The sequence below is a fragment of the Meles meles genome, chromosome 12, assembly GCF_922984935.1.
Source record: "Meles meles chromosome 12, mMelMel3.1 paternal haplotype, whole genome shotgun sequence".
NCBI classification, from domain to species: Eukaryota; Metazoa; Chordata; class Mammalia; order Carnivora; family Mustelidae; genus Meles; species Meles meles.
Window position 1 is genome coordinate 15459780 of NC_060077.1, and position 14779 is coordinate 15474558.

General features: G+C 62.2%; 1 protein-coding gene across 30 annotated transcripts in view; it reads right to left on the reverse strand.

The window, feature by feature from the left end:
• Nucleotides 1-1663: 1663 nt before the first annotated feature.
• NCOR2 (nuclear receptor corepressor 2) overlaps nt 1664-14779 on the reverse strand; it is a 208226-nt gene continuing 195110 nt past the window's right edge. For 14 of the 30 annotated variants that reach the window (XM_046025443.1, XM_046025454.1, XM_046025465.1 and 11 more), the window contains 10 exons: nt 12375-12916; nt 11195-11344; nt 10911-11056; nt 10251-10444; nt 9279-9428; nt 8503-8651; nt 7674-7727; nt 4601-4822; nt 3414-3593; nt 1664-2823 (listed from right to left, as the gene is read on the reverse strand). In XM_046025443.1, coding sequence (XP_045881399.1) covers nt 2642-2823; nt 3414-3593; nt 4601-4822; nt 7674-7727; nt 8503-8651; nt 9279-9428; nt 10251-10444; nt 10911-11056; nt 11195-11344; nt 12375-12916 — 1969 coding nt within the window. In that variant the 3' untranslated portion in view covers nt 1664-2641. The other 16 variants (XM_046025468.1, XM_046025467.1, XM_046025466.1 and 13 more) reach the window with 7 other exon arrangements.

Consider the following 14779-nt stretch of genomic DNA (forward strand, 5'->3'; position numbering starts at 1 on the left):
AGCCCTGGTGGCTGGTATGGCCAACACAGCCTGACCCATCCTGGGGTCCAGATGGGGGGCTGGCCTGCGCCCTGAGTGGAGGGAGGCCACAGCCCGGACAGGGCCCTTTGCTGGCCCGACACTGCCACCTGCCTGTCGGCCTCAGTACTTCAGCCCAGGGGCCTGGCCTGACGCATCGGCCTGCTAGCGAGCTGGCAGGGCCAGGTAAGTCCCCTCTCTGGGTATTTGGAGGTGTCTGTCCCTCGGTGGGCCAAGGGGCCAGCACCCCGGGCTGAGAGGCTGAGGGACAGGGTGGATTCGAGAACCGTGACCGCCAGGCTTAGCTCACCTCCAGATCTTGTGAGCTTCCATTTAGACCTAGACCCCCACGACGGGCAGAGAGCCCACCTCCCGAACTCAGAGCTCCCAAGGGGTCCAAGGTACCAGAGAGCCAGGGCCGCCCCCAAGAGCAGACCCCAGACTGGGCATGGCAGCTGGAGGCCTTCCAACAGGCCTTCCTCCTGACCGCCGGCTGTGCACACATTGGGCAGGCTCCCTGCAGATGGAACCTGAGAGGGACACAAGCCCGTGGCCCCTCAGCCACAAGGAGGGGCGACCCTGGCTCTGCTGGGCTGGAGGTCCTCAGACTTCTACTTCAGGAGGGGGTGGGCACGAAGTCCATATTCAGGCCGGCAACATGTAGGTGTGGCCAACAGGTGGCTTTTGGCTGCAGGGGGCCCTGAGGCCAGGCCAGAGCAGGGGGCAGGAACCCTGATGGCTGAGCAGTCCCCGGGCACCCCCAAGGGCCCGCAGCACACACCCGCACACGCGCCAGTCCTGCAGACAGGATGGTGGGCGGGGAGGACTCCTGACACCCCCGAGTCAGGAACCCAGCCGGGCAGTGTGGGCTGACATTCACGCCCGTGACCCAGCACCAGGGGAGAGTTGGAGGACACGGCACAGGTTGTGATGGGAGGCGAGGTGGCCGTGTCGGTGAGGAGTCACAGGGAGGCTGCTGGTGCCCAGAGCCAAACCAAGAACAGCTTCTGTCCGTGGCCAAGGACCGCGGCCTCTCGGACACCTGGGCTCTGCTTGTAAGGAACGTGGGAGGCGAAATGCGGGCGCCTTTCGGGGAGACCTTCCGCCAAAACTGCAGGAAGCTGCACCGGGATGGCTGTTCCAAGACCCAGGCAGGTGCGGCTTGTTCTCTCCTCTGCCTGGATTCAAAGCGAGCAGGGACGGCAAAGGGTCTCTTTCTGAACATGACATTGGCAGGAGTGGAAGGGAAAGTGCTCGACGAGTTGATGTGACCGTCTTGAACGTGACTGCGATGCTCCCTCTGTGGGTGCGAGAGCGGGAAACCCTCCCCGGGGGTGTGAATACGGAACACCCGCCCCTTCCCAGATGTGCGTGTCAGATGCTCGAACCAGGTGTGCCACTCCATACCGTCCCCCTACGGGCATGAACATCGGATACTCCCGCTGTGGGTGTGACTGTTTGATCCCCTCATGGTGACATTCTTACTGTGGCTGGAAGTCCTCGCCTGCAGGGGACACGGCTGTTGGGTTTCGGGGGGATAGTCCCTCGCCCCTCCGGGTTGCACTCCCGCTGTCCCCCGAGGCCCCAGTCGCCCACCCTCCGGGCTGCCCAGGCTGAGGGAGAGAAGCAGCCTTGGTAACTTGAGTATAATTCGCTTTTTAATGAGAACAACGTGTGTAAATGACAGAATGCCACCGCCGTGCGCAGATGGCGGTCACAGAGTACCCATCAAATTCATTCTGCCCAAGGAAGGGAGGGAGGGAGGGCGCGGGGTGCTCGCGAGCCACAGCCCCGCCCCCCTCAGTCCTGCAGACGATGGGGTCACTGCCTGGCGGCCTGCACACGCCTTTTGAACGATAAGCAGAGATCGAAAGCACAGCAGCAATAACACTGGGTAAAGTCCTTCCTTGCGTAAAACATCTGAATTAATTCATTGAAGGTATCAAAAATATACCCTGTAAACCAATACATCATTTACACCTGCCTTTCCTTCCCACCGCTGCGGCAGCGCCGTGTGAGACAAACAGTCCAGTTCCTCAGAGCGCCCGCTCGCCCCAGACCGCATCCGGCCCTTTCGCCCGCCCATCTGGCCCAGCTGGGTTTCCAGCAGTCTCGTTGACTGGGGCAGTCCGTGGAGACCGGGACGAGAGCGCTGGGGGCTGGACAGGGCCCGTGTCCGTCTGTCCAGAGCGAGAAGCGGAATGGGGACGGAGGGCGGGCGTGGGGGCTGCTAGCTCAGTTTCGACTTTGGTTCCAAATGTGTTAAGGGGGAGGCAGTGGCGTGGGAGGTGCGTGGCCATCCTGCTTCGGGTCCCTGGCCGCCCCGGCTGCGTGCGTGTGGCCGCCACACACCGCCGCGCCTCCTCCCCGGCCCCTCCCCACCCGAGCACCAGGTAAACATCCCCTGAGTAAGGTCACTGCACAGGACCAGCCCGGGGCGGGAGTCGTAGTTAAGGCTTTAGACAGGCGAGGATGCCGGCTCTGGACGGACAGACGGACGGGCGCACAGGCAGACTCGGGGGCTCCTTCCTCGGTGGGGGGAGTCGGCAGCTGCCCCGCTCCTTGCCTGGCTGCTCTGGCCACTCGCTGGGCCCTGGCGCCGCCCCCCACCCCGTTCTGACAGTCACTCGCTGTCGGAGAGCGTCTCGTACTGCGAGCAGAGCAGCGGCTTGGGCTCCTCGTCCCAGGCATGGTGGGGCCCGGCAAGGGGCCCGCTGCCCGCGGGGAGGCCCGGTGGGGGCGGGGAGGCCATGACACCCGCCTGCAGCCGCATGATCAGGGGGTTGTAGGGAAATGGTGTGGAACCTGCCAGAGAGACCAGGAGAGACAGTCAGGTGGCCCCAGGGCTCACCTGTCTACCACCCTGGGGACTGAGCCTGAGCCTTGGGGCCTGCCCACCCCCCCAAGCCTGGCATTGTCCCAATTCCTCCTAACTCCTGTGAGCTTCCTCAAAACTGCCCCGGGCACCTGGGTGGCTCAGTTGGTTAAGTGATTGCTTTCAACCCAGGTCACGATCCTGGAGTCCTGCGATCCAGTCCCACATCAGGCTCCCTGCTCAGCAGGGAGTCTGCTTCTCTCTCTGACCCTCTCCCCTCTCATGCTCTCTCTTTCTCTCTCCCTCAAGTAAATAAATAAGAATTTTTTAAAAACAACAAAAAACCCCTGCTCATCTCTGCTCACTGATACCGTGCTCTGGCCACCTAGGACCTAGACCAGTAGGGGGTCTCCTTGCCTCTCGGCCCAGGGCTCTCCTGAACCTACATCAGTTCTCTCAGACAAGGCCAGACCACACGCTCGGCACACAGTAGGTGCTCAGGAAGCCCCCCGCTCCAGCCCCCGAGCCCCAGTGCACCTGGCAGACTGACAGCCAGCAAGACACCACCCCCCATGCCCACCTGCAGACGAAGGCCGGTCCTCCCACACGCGGTTGGTGAGCGGGGTCCGGCGGTTACAGTCCCCCTCCGAGTGCACTGAAGAGACCGAAGGTGGCCGGTCCCCAGACGCCAGGCCCGGGGCCGGGGACTTGGCTTTTCGGCTGCTGGGTCTGCCAGAGACTTTGGCCTTCCCGCCACCACCTGCAGGGAAAGGGCCACGTTGGACTGTGAAGACAGCACTCGAACGGTGAGAGCGGGGTGGGTGTGGCCCTGGCTGCCTGCCTCCTGGGCCCCCACGGAGCGAGACGACGGCAGCTCGGCCCTGCCAGGACGCCGACGATGTCAACCAGATGGACAGGTCCAGCCCTGGGCCTGATTCTGGATGTGGGTGGGTTTCTACTAAGGGAGTGGGCTGAACTACTTTCAAAGGCTGAGGGGCTGAGTGGGCTGCCCTGAGGCCCACCTACCCACCCATGGGCCAATACCCTGAGCATGAAGCCTTGGGGCTCTGGCTTGACCCTGACCATTGCCCCAGGACTATGCTGGGGCTGGGAAGCCTGGAGGCCCTCTGCAGAGAAGCCGGGACCCCTGAGGCCAGGCCTAGGTCCCCACTAAGTCCAGAAACTTCCAGGGACCAGACTGTCTAGGTCAGACAAATGGGCCCCAGGTCTCTGTGCTCAGACATACAGAGCACAGACTGGCCCCTCTGCTTTCCCCGACTCATCGGACTTTGGGGCTCGCACACAGACACGGTGTCCTCCCCATCAGGTCCCAGGCCAGCCAACGTCCCACACGACGGCCCCTGCAGATGTGGGACCCACAGGCCTGGCTGCTGGGAAGGGTCCCCCTGATCCACACAGAGGTGGGTCCTCACTCTAGCCTGATCTCCTCCAAGGAGACATGCAGCCGGCCCAGGCAAGGGCCTCCTGGGGGACCTGTGTCCAGCAGGGGAGGAAGGCAGTGAGTGTTTTTAGAAAAGCAGCAGCTCCTTTGTACCTAGTGGGCAAGGGGAGGGCCGGGGCCACGCCCGCCCCGATGGGGAGAGCCGACTCCAGACCCGCGCCAAACACGCACAAAAATAAAGTCACAAGCTCCAAAGCTGGAGGGGGTCGGTCAGAGGAACGCGGAGGCACAAGATTAATGACACTGGGGTGGGGACAGACGGGGCGGGTGGGGCTGGAGGACCGAGGCGGGGGAGGCCTGCAGACCTGGCGAGGTGAGTGCGTGTTCGCTCCGTCCGTCAGCAGCGGTTATGGGTATAGTGGCGGGCAGGCTGGCACTGGCAGTCAGAGGGTTAAAAGCATTGGCGCTGAGCGGGGGCTCCTCCCACTGATCATATTTACCCATGAGCGCCTTTCTAATAATGGCCTCCAGCCCCATGTTGGTGCTGGTATGCTCCTGCACCGCCTGGCTTCTGCAGGTCATGAGGCCTGGGAGAGAGACACACACACAGGGGCCAGGAGGGGCCGGAGGGACAACGGAGAGAGGGAGAGAGAAGCGGGAGGAGGGGAGGAGAAGAGAGAATACACAGTGAGCACATTTCGGCAAAGCAACATGTTTCTTCATTTCCCTGTCCCCCCCCGTACTCTCCTGCGGCTTGCTGATGGGGTGCGGGCCCCCTCGGACTCAGGCCCTGGGGTTTGGGGGGCTGGGAGGCGAGATGACCCCCCTTCAAGTCTCTCTGACTCTGCTGTCTGGGAACTCAGAAGTCTCTCCCCCTGCCACCACCCAGCCCCGAAATCCCAGCTGGGGCTGCTACTCTCTAAAAATTCCAAATGGCCTTGAAGAGGGAGTTGGGAAAGGGTGTGTGTTTGTGTGTGTGTGTGTGCGCGCGCGCGTGTATGCACACGTGTGTATGTCGGGGGCGGAAGTCAGAGGAGGGGACGCCCTGTTTGGGGAGACACAGCTGGGAAACCAGGTCAAGCCAGAGCTCCGTCCTGGGTATGGGGCATCCACCCTGGGTCCCCGGGGCTGGTGGGAGCTGAGGAAGAGACTCCGGGAGGGACAGTGACCCCCGCGAGGTCTAGGACCCTCAGCCCCCACAGCCCCCCGAACACCCCCACTCCCCACTCTGGGCCTAACTCTCCTCCCCCATCCTCTCCCCCGCCCGGGAGCCACGAGGAGAGAGAGGTGCAGAGACGGGACGGTGAGGTGGGGTCGTAGCCATGCAGTTACGGTGCGTGCGGGGGACAGGGCAGAGCTAGAGACACTCGCGTGACCGCCCCCAACCCGGCCACCTCTTCGTCAAGCGGCCAAATTAACAGACCGGTCCCTGGCAGATGCCTGCAGACCCCTGCTGCATCGCAGCCATGTGAATTCACCCCTTTTCATTCACCAAGTGTTCCGTCCCTTTCTCGTTTCCTTGGGGATCACTCTGGGAACTCTGGCAAACCTGGGGACGCGTCTCGTCTCTACATTTTTGCTAAACCAGACTTTGCCCACAACGCTCAAGCCCCCTGACTGCCATCCTCAGGCAACGTGTGCACGGATTTTCAAAACTGCGCCGCAGGAGTGCAGGAAGAGCAGGAGGCCGGCGGGCGGGGCTTTCTGCCCCTGCCCTGGCTCGTCCGTGAACTCCACGGGCGGCTTCTCCGTGGCTTTGGAAACCACACTTCTGCACACTTCTGGGCAACCGTGTGCTCCCAGCGTTGTTTCTTTTCTTCCTTGTGGCTTCAAACTTGGTCACAGCCAGGGACACACTCTCGCCACCTTTTGAGCTGTGTCTTGGCCACGCTTCACTGGCGCTTCAAAAAAAATAAATAAAAGGAGAAAAAAAAAAGCCATGTCTCTCAAGAAAAAAGCAGTATTTCCAGCAGGAGTGAGCACTGGGGGGGAAAAAAAACACTCGTGCTCCTCCACACAAAGAAAACAGTGCGGAGCGGAAATGGTGACGTGACGGGGACAGGCCACGGCGGTTTCTTGGTAGACCAGCATTAGCGATCCCAGATGTTCCCGAGTCTTCCACCCCAGGCCACGGGGGCGCGATCGGACGGGGTCAGGCGGGAAGGAAGCTTGACAGCCTCCAGTTAACAAAAGCAAAGTCGGACGGGGGCTGAGCACAGAGACCGGGACGTGGGGACACGGGAGCGTGTGCGCCGACTGCTTACAGGGAAGCCGAACGGGATTTACAAGGAGGCCTTAGCACAGATCTTCATGGCAGTGCTGCAGAACTTCTACGGACGGACGCACCTGTGCGTCACGAACTGCTACGTTCGGGAAACTTTCATTTCTAACCATGTCATCAGTTCGACCAAATTGTTTCCTCCCTGCTGTCCGAGGCTTGGTGACGGCCCCTGGCTCGGGTCTAGGTAGACAGGCAGGTGAGCCCCGGCCGAGACCCCCACTTGGAGGCCCTGATGACGCTTTGATAAAATCCAATGGTTCTCTTTCGCTCACCGCTTTCCCAGGGCTTGAGGTCCCAATGGCCCCCGGGAAGGCCAGCCCAGGTGCCCTCTGCTCCTCTGGCCTTGGACCCCCTCCGAAGGCCCAGGGCACAAAGGACACGGCCCTGCAAATGACACCGCCCCCCTCACCCCTCCCATGCAGGGCTGCCCACAGGGACACCAGCCCCGGCTCTGCTCTGCGCTCAGTCTCTTCACACAGGACTTCGGGAGGCCAGTCCCTGAAGCCTCCCAGGCAGCAGCAGAAACACACACTGTGGCCCCTACCAGCGGCTGGGGACCCAACCCCGAGGGTCCCCCACATCCCAAACGTCACAGCAGGCTGAAGCTTTAGTTTAAAAAATGCCTGTGGGTTTTCACCCATCTCTGTACTACATCTCTGTTGTTCCCCCAGCTGCTTCGAATTTTTGAAAGATCAGATGTTCTCTCTGTAAAAACGCTCACGTGGACCCTGAGAGAAACCCGTGTACAAAGCCCATACCCACGCTCCCCGTCCACACTCAGACCTCCACCGGAAGCCCCGGCAGAGAGCTGGTTTCCAGACCGTTGTGTGTGCCCCTGATTCTGTACCAAACACACTGCGAGGCCCTAGCATGTGATTCCAATGCAGACTCCTTGCAAAGCCTCCCCAGCCTTCTGTACGAGTCTATGTCTCCGCTCCTGGGTTTCTGGAGTCCAGAGGGAAGGACACACTTGAACTAAGAAAGGTCTCAGTCGCATGACTGTGGCTGGGGTGAGGCCCCGGTGACCTCCCAGGCCACACTCCGAGTGTCCTTTCAGATCCCACACAGCAGCCCAACCTCCCCAGCGTGCAGCCAGGAGGGGGGACGGGGAGAGCGGGGACGGGGCTGGTGGCCTGGAGCCTGGGCTGGACAGTTACCTGCTCCGGTGATGGCAGGCATGTTGAAGATCTCCGTCCCGGGCTGGCCGATATCTAGAGGGACGGGTGACAAGATTTAGGGTAAGGCCTAGGGGCCCACAGGTCCCAGAAAGTCACCTGCCGCTGCCCTCCCCCCGTCTGGTCTAAGCAAAGTGCATCAGCGCACAGACTCCGTAGGTCGGGGGTAGGCCTGGGGAGTGTGCTTTTCTAACCAGCTTGCTGGGGCTCCCGACCTCCGGGCCCACGGACTGCACTTGGCAGGGCTCTGGAGCTACCAGGCCAGGCTGGGGACTATCTGCAAGGTCGCTGCTCCAGCCCCGGAAAGCTGCCGAAAAGCCTCTCCGACACCCCTAGTCTCGCCGCAGCTAACGAGTCCCAGCCGGGGACTGCGGCAGGTTCCTCTGTGCTAGGATCTGTGTTTCCTATGCTATGTGCGGGCCGCTGCGCTGGGCGTGGGAAGCAGAGTTAGGACTAACGTCCAGTAGCCACATAAATGGGGGGAAAATCATAAATAGGAAGAAAAATCGCAAATCAATGTGAGCTGGGGACACACAGGGCCCCAGGGTAGGCAGGACCCCAGTCCCTGGTACCCAGTGCGGAGGCTGAGCGAGAACCACTCATGCAAGTACTCGTCGTGTGGCCCCGTGTGCCCAGCACCAAGAGCACAGGGGGAGCCCCCAAGGTGCTCAGCGAATGTGGGGTGAAGGGCCAGGGGGAGAGGTGTCGGTGGGTGCCCCTGGCTTTATAAAGTACCTTGTGGGTTCTAGCCCCATGCCAGCGCCCAGCCCCACGGGGGCCCCAGCTTCCTGGGGGAGGGGGCGCTGCTTACTGTACTCTGGCTCGTTCCGGTTGTGGGTGTTCAGCTTCTTGTTGATCTCCTGTTTCTTGGACTTGACCATGGCGGAGTTGCTCTCGGTCAGTTTGCTGAAGAAGGCCGGTGGCTGGCTGGTGTTGCCTGGAGACTTGGAGCCCATCCTGCTGGGAAGATCAGATACCCCAGGTCAGTCTGCTCGGGGCTGAGCTTGCACACCTTTGATGATGGGGCACTCAACACCTGGCGGCCTTAGGAATTCAGAACCAAGCTTCTGCCCCACGCCTTCTGCCTTCACCTCTCAGACACAGTCTCCTGTCTCCTCGTCCCCTGAACCTTCTCTGTAGCTCACCTACCCTCGGGCTCAGGCTGTCTCTGGAGAGCCCCAGCCACTCTGCAGAGTCAGGCTGCTCTACCTGCAACAGCACAGTCCCTTGAAGGGCTTCAGGAACTGGGCACACACCCAGACCACATCTTTCCCCAAGGCTCGCGGACCTGGCTTGTTCTCTGTCCCCATCCACCTGAGTGGTCCAGCACATTCAGCTCGTTATCGCTCAGGTCCTCAGCAGGTGCTGGCGCAGGGGCCTGGCCTGGGCCGAGACACCCCAGTCCAAGGCACACGAAGCTGCCATGGAGCTCCCTCAAGCTGGGGCATCTGCTCAGCAGGCCCGAGGGATCTCGGCTGCACCGTAAACCCATGCCAACCCCCAACAGCACGGTGGGGACTGAGGCCGTGAGGGGGCAAAGGGACCGTGTCTGGAGTGTCCGGGGGTGGGGTGGGAGGCCAGAGGTACCTGGGCTCTGCCTGCTCCCCGTCCCGGTACAGCAGCGGGTACATGGCGCTGCGGGGATGCCCAGGCTCAGCCATGCCTTCCGGCGGGGACACGGGTTCGATAGCATCCTCGCTGCTGCCCAGGGTCGACATCTTGCTTGGCTCTGGAGACCTGAGCGGAGAGAGGAGACCCGCTGTGGTCAGAGCTCAGTGCTCTCTCCCCTGGAACGATGCAGGGATGTGTCACTCTCTCCACTCCCCTCCCCACCCTGCCCTGCTCCACACTGGAGCTCAGACGCATTCCCTGCAGAGGGTCGGAGAGCTGCTCTCCCAGGCTTTGTCGGCCACATTTTGTGGGCCACGTGTGGCCTCCGCTCTAGTTTCTTCTTGTACGACCTTCCGCCCCTGGACTGTCGCTGGATTTGGCCTGTGGGTGGTAGCGGACCCCTGCTGCCCCCCTGTGCCAGGGGCCTCACTGTCCCCCCCTGCTGTCTTACTGCCCTCAGGCCTCACTCACACAGGCCCCCCTCGAGGCAGGGGCCTCCCCCAACCCCAGAGCTCCTGGGGGGACCTCAGAAGTCAGCGTGCGCATGTGTCTGCAGAGAGGCTGAGCACACAGCTCTGGTCGAGTCCCAGCCCTGCCCCTCGCTGGCTGTGCCCCTGGAGGTAAATGGACTCGCTTCCCCTATCTCGGTCCTTTCCCTTGGTGACACGGGGACGTGGCCTGCCCTCGCTGGGCTGGGCAGAGAACCCCGGTTAACTCATGGCAAGTACTTAGCTTGGTGTCGGGAACCCAAAGAGTGCGGTGCGCCTGTCAGCTCTCCCCCACCCGCGCTGTGGCCTTGAGCAAACCCCCCTGTGCCCCTGAGCTCAGTTTCTCATCTGTGCCACAGCAACAGACGGCCCTGCCGCTTGCTCAGCCCCACCACGGCAGCCGTCTGACCAAAGCCTCCCAGCAGCTGAACGGCAAGGTCACCCCGCCCCCGACACTCACCTCTTGCCCCCTTCACTGTGGGGCGAGCCACGAGCTGGGGCGCCGTGGTCTGGGGGTGGGAGGTAGAGGTCACTGGGTGGGCGGCGGAGGTCCAGGACGGGGCAGCTGGCTCCAGGGAAGGAGTAGAGGGGGGCAGGGAGAGGCGCGCTGAGCTGCTGTGGGTGGTGCCGCGTATAATCCTGGGTGATGACCTCCTGCAGGCCAAAGGTCGGGAGAAAGGCACAGGGTCAGGCAGCCACCATCCCTCCAGAACCTTCTGTGTGGGCAACGGCTAGGCTGAGCTTCGGGAACAGAATGGGGCTTGGTTCTTAGTGCTCTGGGATCTGCCTGCAGCAGCCTCAGTGTCCCCGTGGGCTCAGGGTGGTGGCCGTGGCCCGAGGTCTCAAAGTGGCAGCCCTGGGTGCGTCAGATCCCACCGGCCAGTGTACATGAGACGCGGATCACAGACTCACGCACCTTAGGCCCCATCAGCTGGATGTGGGGCAGCAACCGTGTCTGAGTCTGAGACTCTGGAACCCCGGGCATGGCTTGCCCTCGCCATCCCCTACCTCCTGGGTCCAGGCCACCAGGACTCGGTTTACCCCCCAGACCCCCCACCTTCCCCAGGACATCGGCCTAGCCCAAGTTCAAAGGCGATGAGGTCAGAGAAGGGGTAGTTACACTGATGTGCTGTGCCAGGGTGACGACCCTCTGGTGACCTTTGACCCCTGGGGTGGTCTGGAGCAGCGGGCTGGACGAGGACTGGCTCTCGGGCGGCGGCCGCAGATGTGGGAGGTGTGCAGCCTCACCGCCGAGCTTGCTGGGGCCTGCGGGCAGAGGGGATAGGTCAGGCTGGGGGGAGGCTGCAGGTTTTCCTACCTGCACGAAGGGGCGATGGCAATCCTGCTTTCACAGAGCTGTGGTTAAGCGGGGCATGGGGGTGCTAAGGTGGGGTAGGGCCCTACCTGGGTGCTTGTGCCTCAGGTCCCCCTCTAGGTGGCTCTTGTCAACCTCCTCGAGGTGCTTGGGGAGCCCCTTGTCGTGGGTCAGGCTGGGTGAGCTCACGGGGCTGACAGGTTCCACCCCGTCGGGGCTGTAGCTGCCGCCGTGGTAACCTACAGTGGGCAAGGCCCTGGGTCAGGCCAGTGCCAGGACCTGGGGCTGGGGCCGCCCCTCCCGGTCCACCCTTCCATGCTGGCTGGGGTCCCCGAGACCGGAGTGGGGCTGTGGGCAGATGGAGAGAGGGAGCAAGCCAGAGCAGGGCTGCTGGCTGGCCGGGGGTGGGGGTGCGAGAAAGGAGAGAGACGGAATGGTGGGGAGACTGAAAGGTGGAGGAGATACACAGCTGGACACACAGGCAGGCAGGCCAGGAGATGGAGACAGACCGAGGGATGGCGAGAAACACAGACCCACCCAGATAGTGGGGGCCAACGGGGAAGAGGAGTCTCTAGGGAAGGGAATGTAGGAGTCAGATCAGTGGGGGGTGTGGCAGGCAGGGACACTCAGGTCCCGGGACCCCGCCTGGGCCACAGTCCCGGGAGCCCCCGGTCCAGCAAACAGGAGCCCAGAGCAGGGGCCAGAGATGGGAGGCAGGGGATTCTGGGCAGCAGGTCAGCAAGGGGCACCCCAAGATGCCCTCATGACCCAGGCAGGGTGCAGGGCTCGGCTCCTCCTGGAGACTCAGCTGCTTTCTGTCCCTCCCTGTCTTCTCCCGGACCGTCTGCCTCAGCGGGCGTCATCCACAGCAGACTTATTCACGCGGCCGCAGGCATCAGCCCGAGCCCCTCTGCAGCCCCGCTCCCTGCTCCCCAAACACAGGCGCAAAGGTTGGGAGATGGGAGGCGCAGTGGAAGTCAAAATCACAGATCCATTCATTAAAGGAAAAAAAAAAAGCGAAAATCCAAAAAAAAAAAAAAAATCATGATAAAACAATGTGCAAATGAGGAGATGCCCCCGGATCAGAGGCGGGGGTGGGCGGCAGCTTGAGGAATAAAACCATCGTCAGGGCGTGCAATCGACGAAGACGCGATTCAAAACGAAATACCAAAACCAACGAAAAATGAGGGGAAAAATCAAAAGCAGAGATCTGAAAATATCTTTAGGCCACAAGACGGGGTGGGTGGGCGGTGGGGCCGGAAGTCTTACCATCGCGAGGGGAGTCGTTGGCCAGCGAACCTCCTTCTCGCGGCCCTTTATCGTGAGCAATTTGACGCATGATTATCGCGTCTATGAAGGTGGCCGCTGTCAGGGTGGTCTTACCCAGAGAACGGAGCTCCAGTTCCTGGATGGAAAAGGGTTTACTTTGAGTCTTTTCCCGGTGCAGGTCCGCAGCCGAGGCGGGCGGCGCAGGCTGGTCCGGGCTGGCGTGGTGGGGTGCGAGGCTCTTGGCTGGGGTGCGGGCGATGGCCGTGTGGCTGGAGCCGGGGGGCGCCAGGGGCCGCGGCTCGGAGCCCTTGCTGGGGGAGGAGGCAGGCTCCAGCCCCGCGCGGCCTGGGGGCTTGGCAAGGAAGGCGTGGCCGGTGTCTGCACGGGGCCGCTCTGGCCGGGCGACCCTCGGGGCCTCCTTGGGCAGCAAGACGGGCTCCATGAGGGTGGGGTAGACCCCGTCCAGGGTGCCGCCCAGCGGACAGTGGGTGGTGGGTGGGAATGTGGCAGCTGGGCGGACAGGCGAGGAGGTGGAGGTGGACCTGGGGGAGGAGAGAAGGTGGTCAAGGTGGTCAAGGGACTGCGGGAGCCACCGCAGGGGGTGGAGGGGGACCCAGGAGGCCGAGGTGGGGTCACTCCCCTCACACTTCAGCACCCCGATGGGTCTCCGCAGCCCAGGAATAAGCCTGCCTTCCCCGCCCGGGCTGGGGTTCTTCTTAAGAGAACCCCTGCCGCCACGGCCTTCCTACGGCACTACGGCACTACGGCACTCCTCCTTCCCGGCACTGTTCTAGAAACTGCTCTGACGCTGGTGAATATGGCAGTGAACAGACAGAAACACCTTACGTTCTAGCTGAGCAGACCGTATGCACGGTCAGAGTGAAGGCGTGCAGCTCTCGGGGTGTGGCTCAAAACCGAGTCGGGGTGAAGGGAGGATGCAAGCTAACGCACTGGCAGGGGAGCCACGCCCGTGGCTCAAACACGAGGGGACGAAGGAGCCACATGGAGGGTGTGAACACGGGGGCACGGGCCCCGGCTCTCCCACACCAGCCACCGGGGCCACACGGGGCTCTCTGGGATCCCTGCCAGCACTGCACCCCAGCACGGCTGCTCTCGGGGGTCACGTGCCTCTTCCTCCAAACAGCCTTCCCTGATTGCTCTCTGGTTTAGGCCCTAAGATAAGCCCCAGAAGGGCTCACAGGGCTGGCATCACGGTGTCCCCTACACCCGGCACAGGTTGGCCAGGAAGAAGGAACGCACAAACGTATACTCTGTGATTCCCTCAGGGGAATACAATAATCCCTGCTTTGCAGACAAGGACACGGGCGCTTAGACGCGAGCTGGCCCAACTCCAGCCCTCCAGGCCTTTCTGTCAAGCCCAGTGACTCCATGAAGTGCCCTGCCCTTCACTGACCCTCACTCCAGCTGCCAGTGGGAAAGGCCTGACCGCCCCCTGACGGTTTCTAATCGGCTTCCCGCTGGTGTGGGGAGACAGCTGGCCTTCACGCACGAGCAGTAACCATGCTCTAAGCGGCCAGGTGCTTCTGCTTCGTGTAACTGCTGTGTATCTGAGTCGGGGAGGCACAGCCGATGCTTTTGGGAAACAAGGTTGTCATCTTCCCTACCGGGAATTGTCGCTGGGTGATGGGCAGGACTTAGAGCAGCCAAATGGGGGGAGAGTACTTGTATGAACAGAAACTTCACCTTGGAGGAAGCAACACCTGCCTCCGAACAGGACCCCGGCAGGGGAGGCACCGGGGAAGCTCCCTCCCCCACATTAGGCAGCTCTGCCCCACATGGGGGGGGATGTCACTGGAGGGGACTTGGGCCCCTTGTGAGAGTGGACTGTGGGAGACACACATGGGACACGTAGACCCTCTCCCACCTTAAGAGAACCCCTAGGTTTTGTCCAGGCAAGACGGACACCATCTCCTCCCTGCAGGGCCCTCCTGAAGTCGGGGGAGGACCAGAAAGAGTCTCTCCCCACAGCCCTCCCTTGTCTGTCCCTCTGCTCTCCAGAGACTCTATCCTTAAACCCAACAACCTACCTCCTACTCATCCATCCTCCCCCCCACACCTGCTATCCATCCACCCCCTCTATCCGTCCATCCTCTCACCTGACCCATTCAGACACCCCCCCCCACGGTCATGTTCACCCACCCACCTACCCGTTGTCCAGCCCAGCTGCTGTCCACACACCACCCACCCACCCACCCTGTCACCCACCGACCACCTGTCGCCTACCTACCACCTGTAGCCCACCCACTCAAGAATCCACATATCTACACACCTACCCCTCCTTCTAACCCTATCTCCCAAATATCTGCCCATCACCCAGCCCCCTCCCATCCACCCATCCACCCACACTCTCCCTGCCCCACCCTCCACCTGCCGCACATCTACCC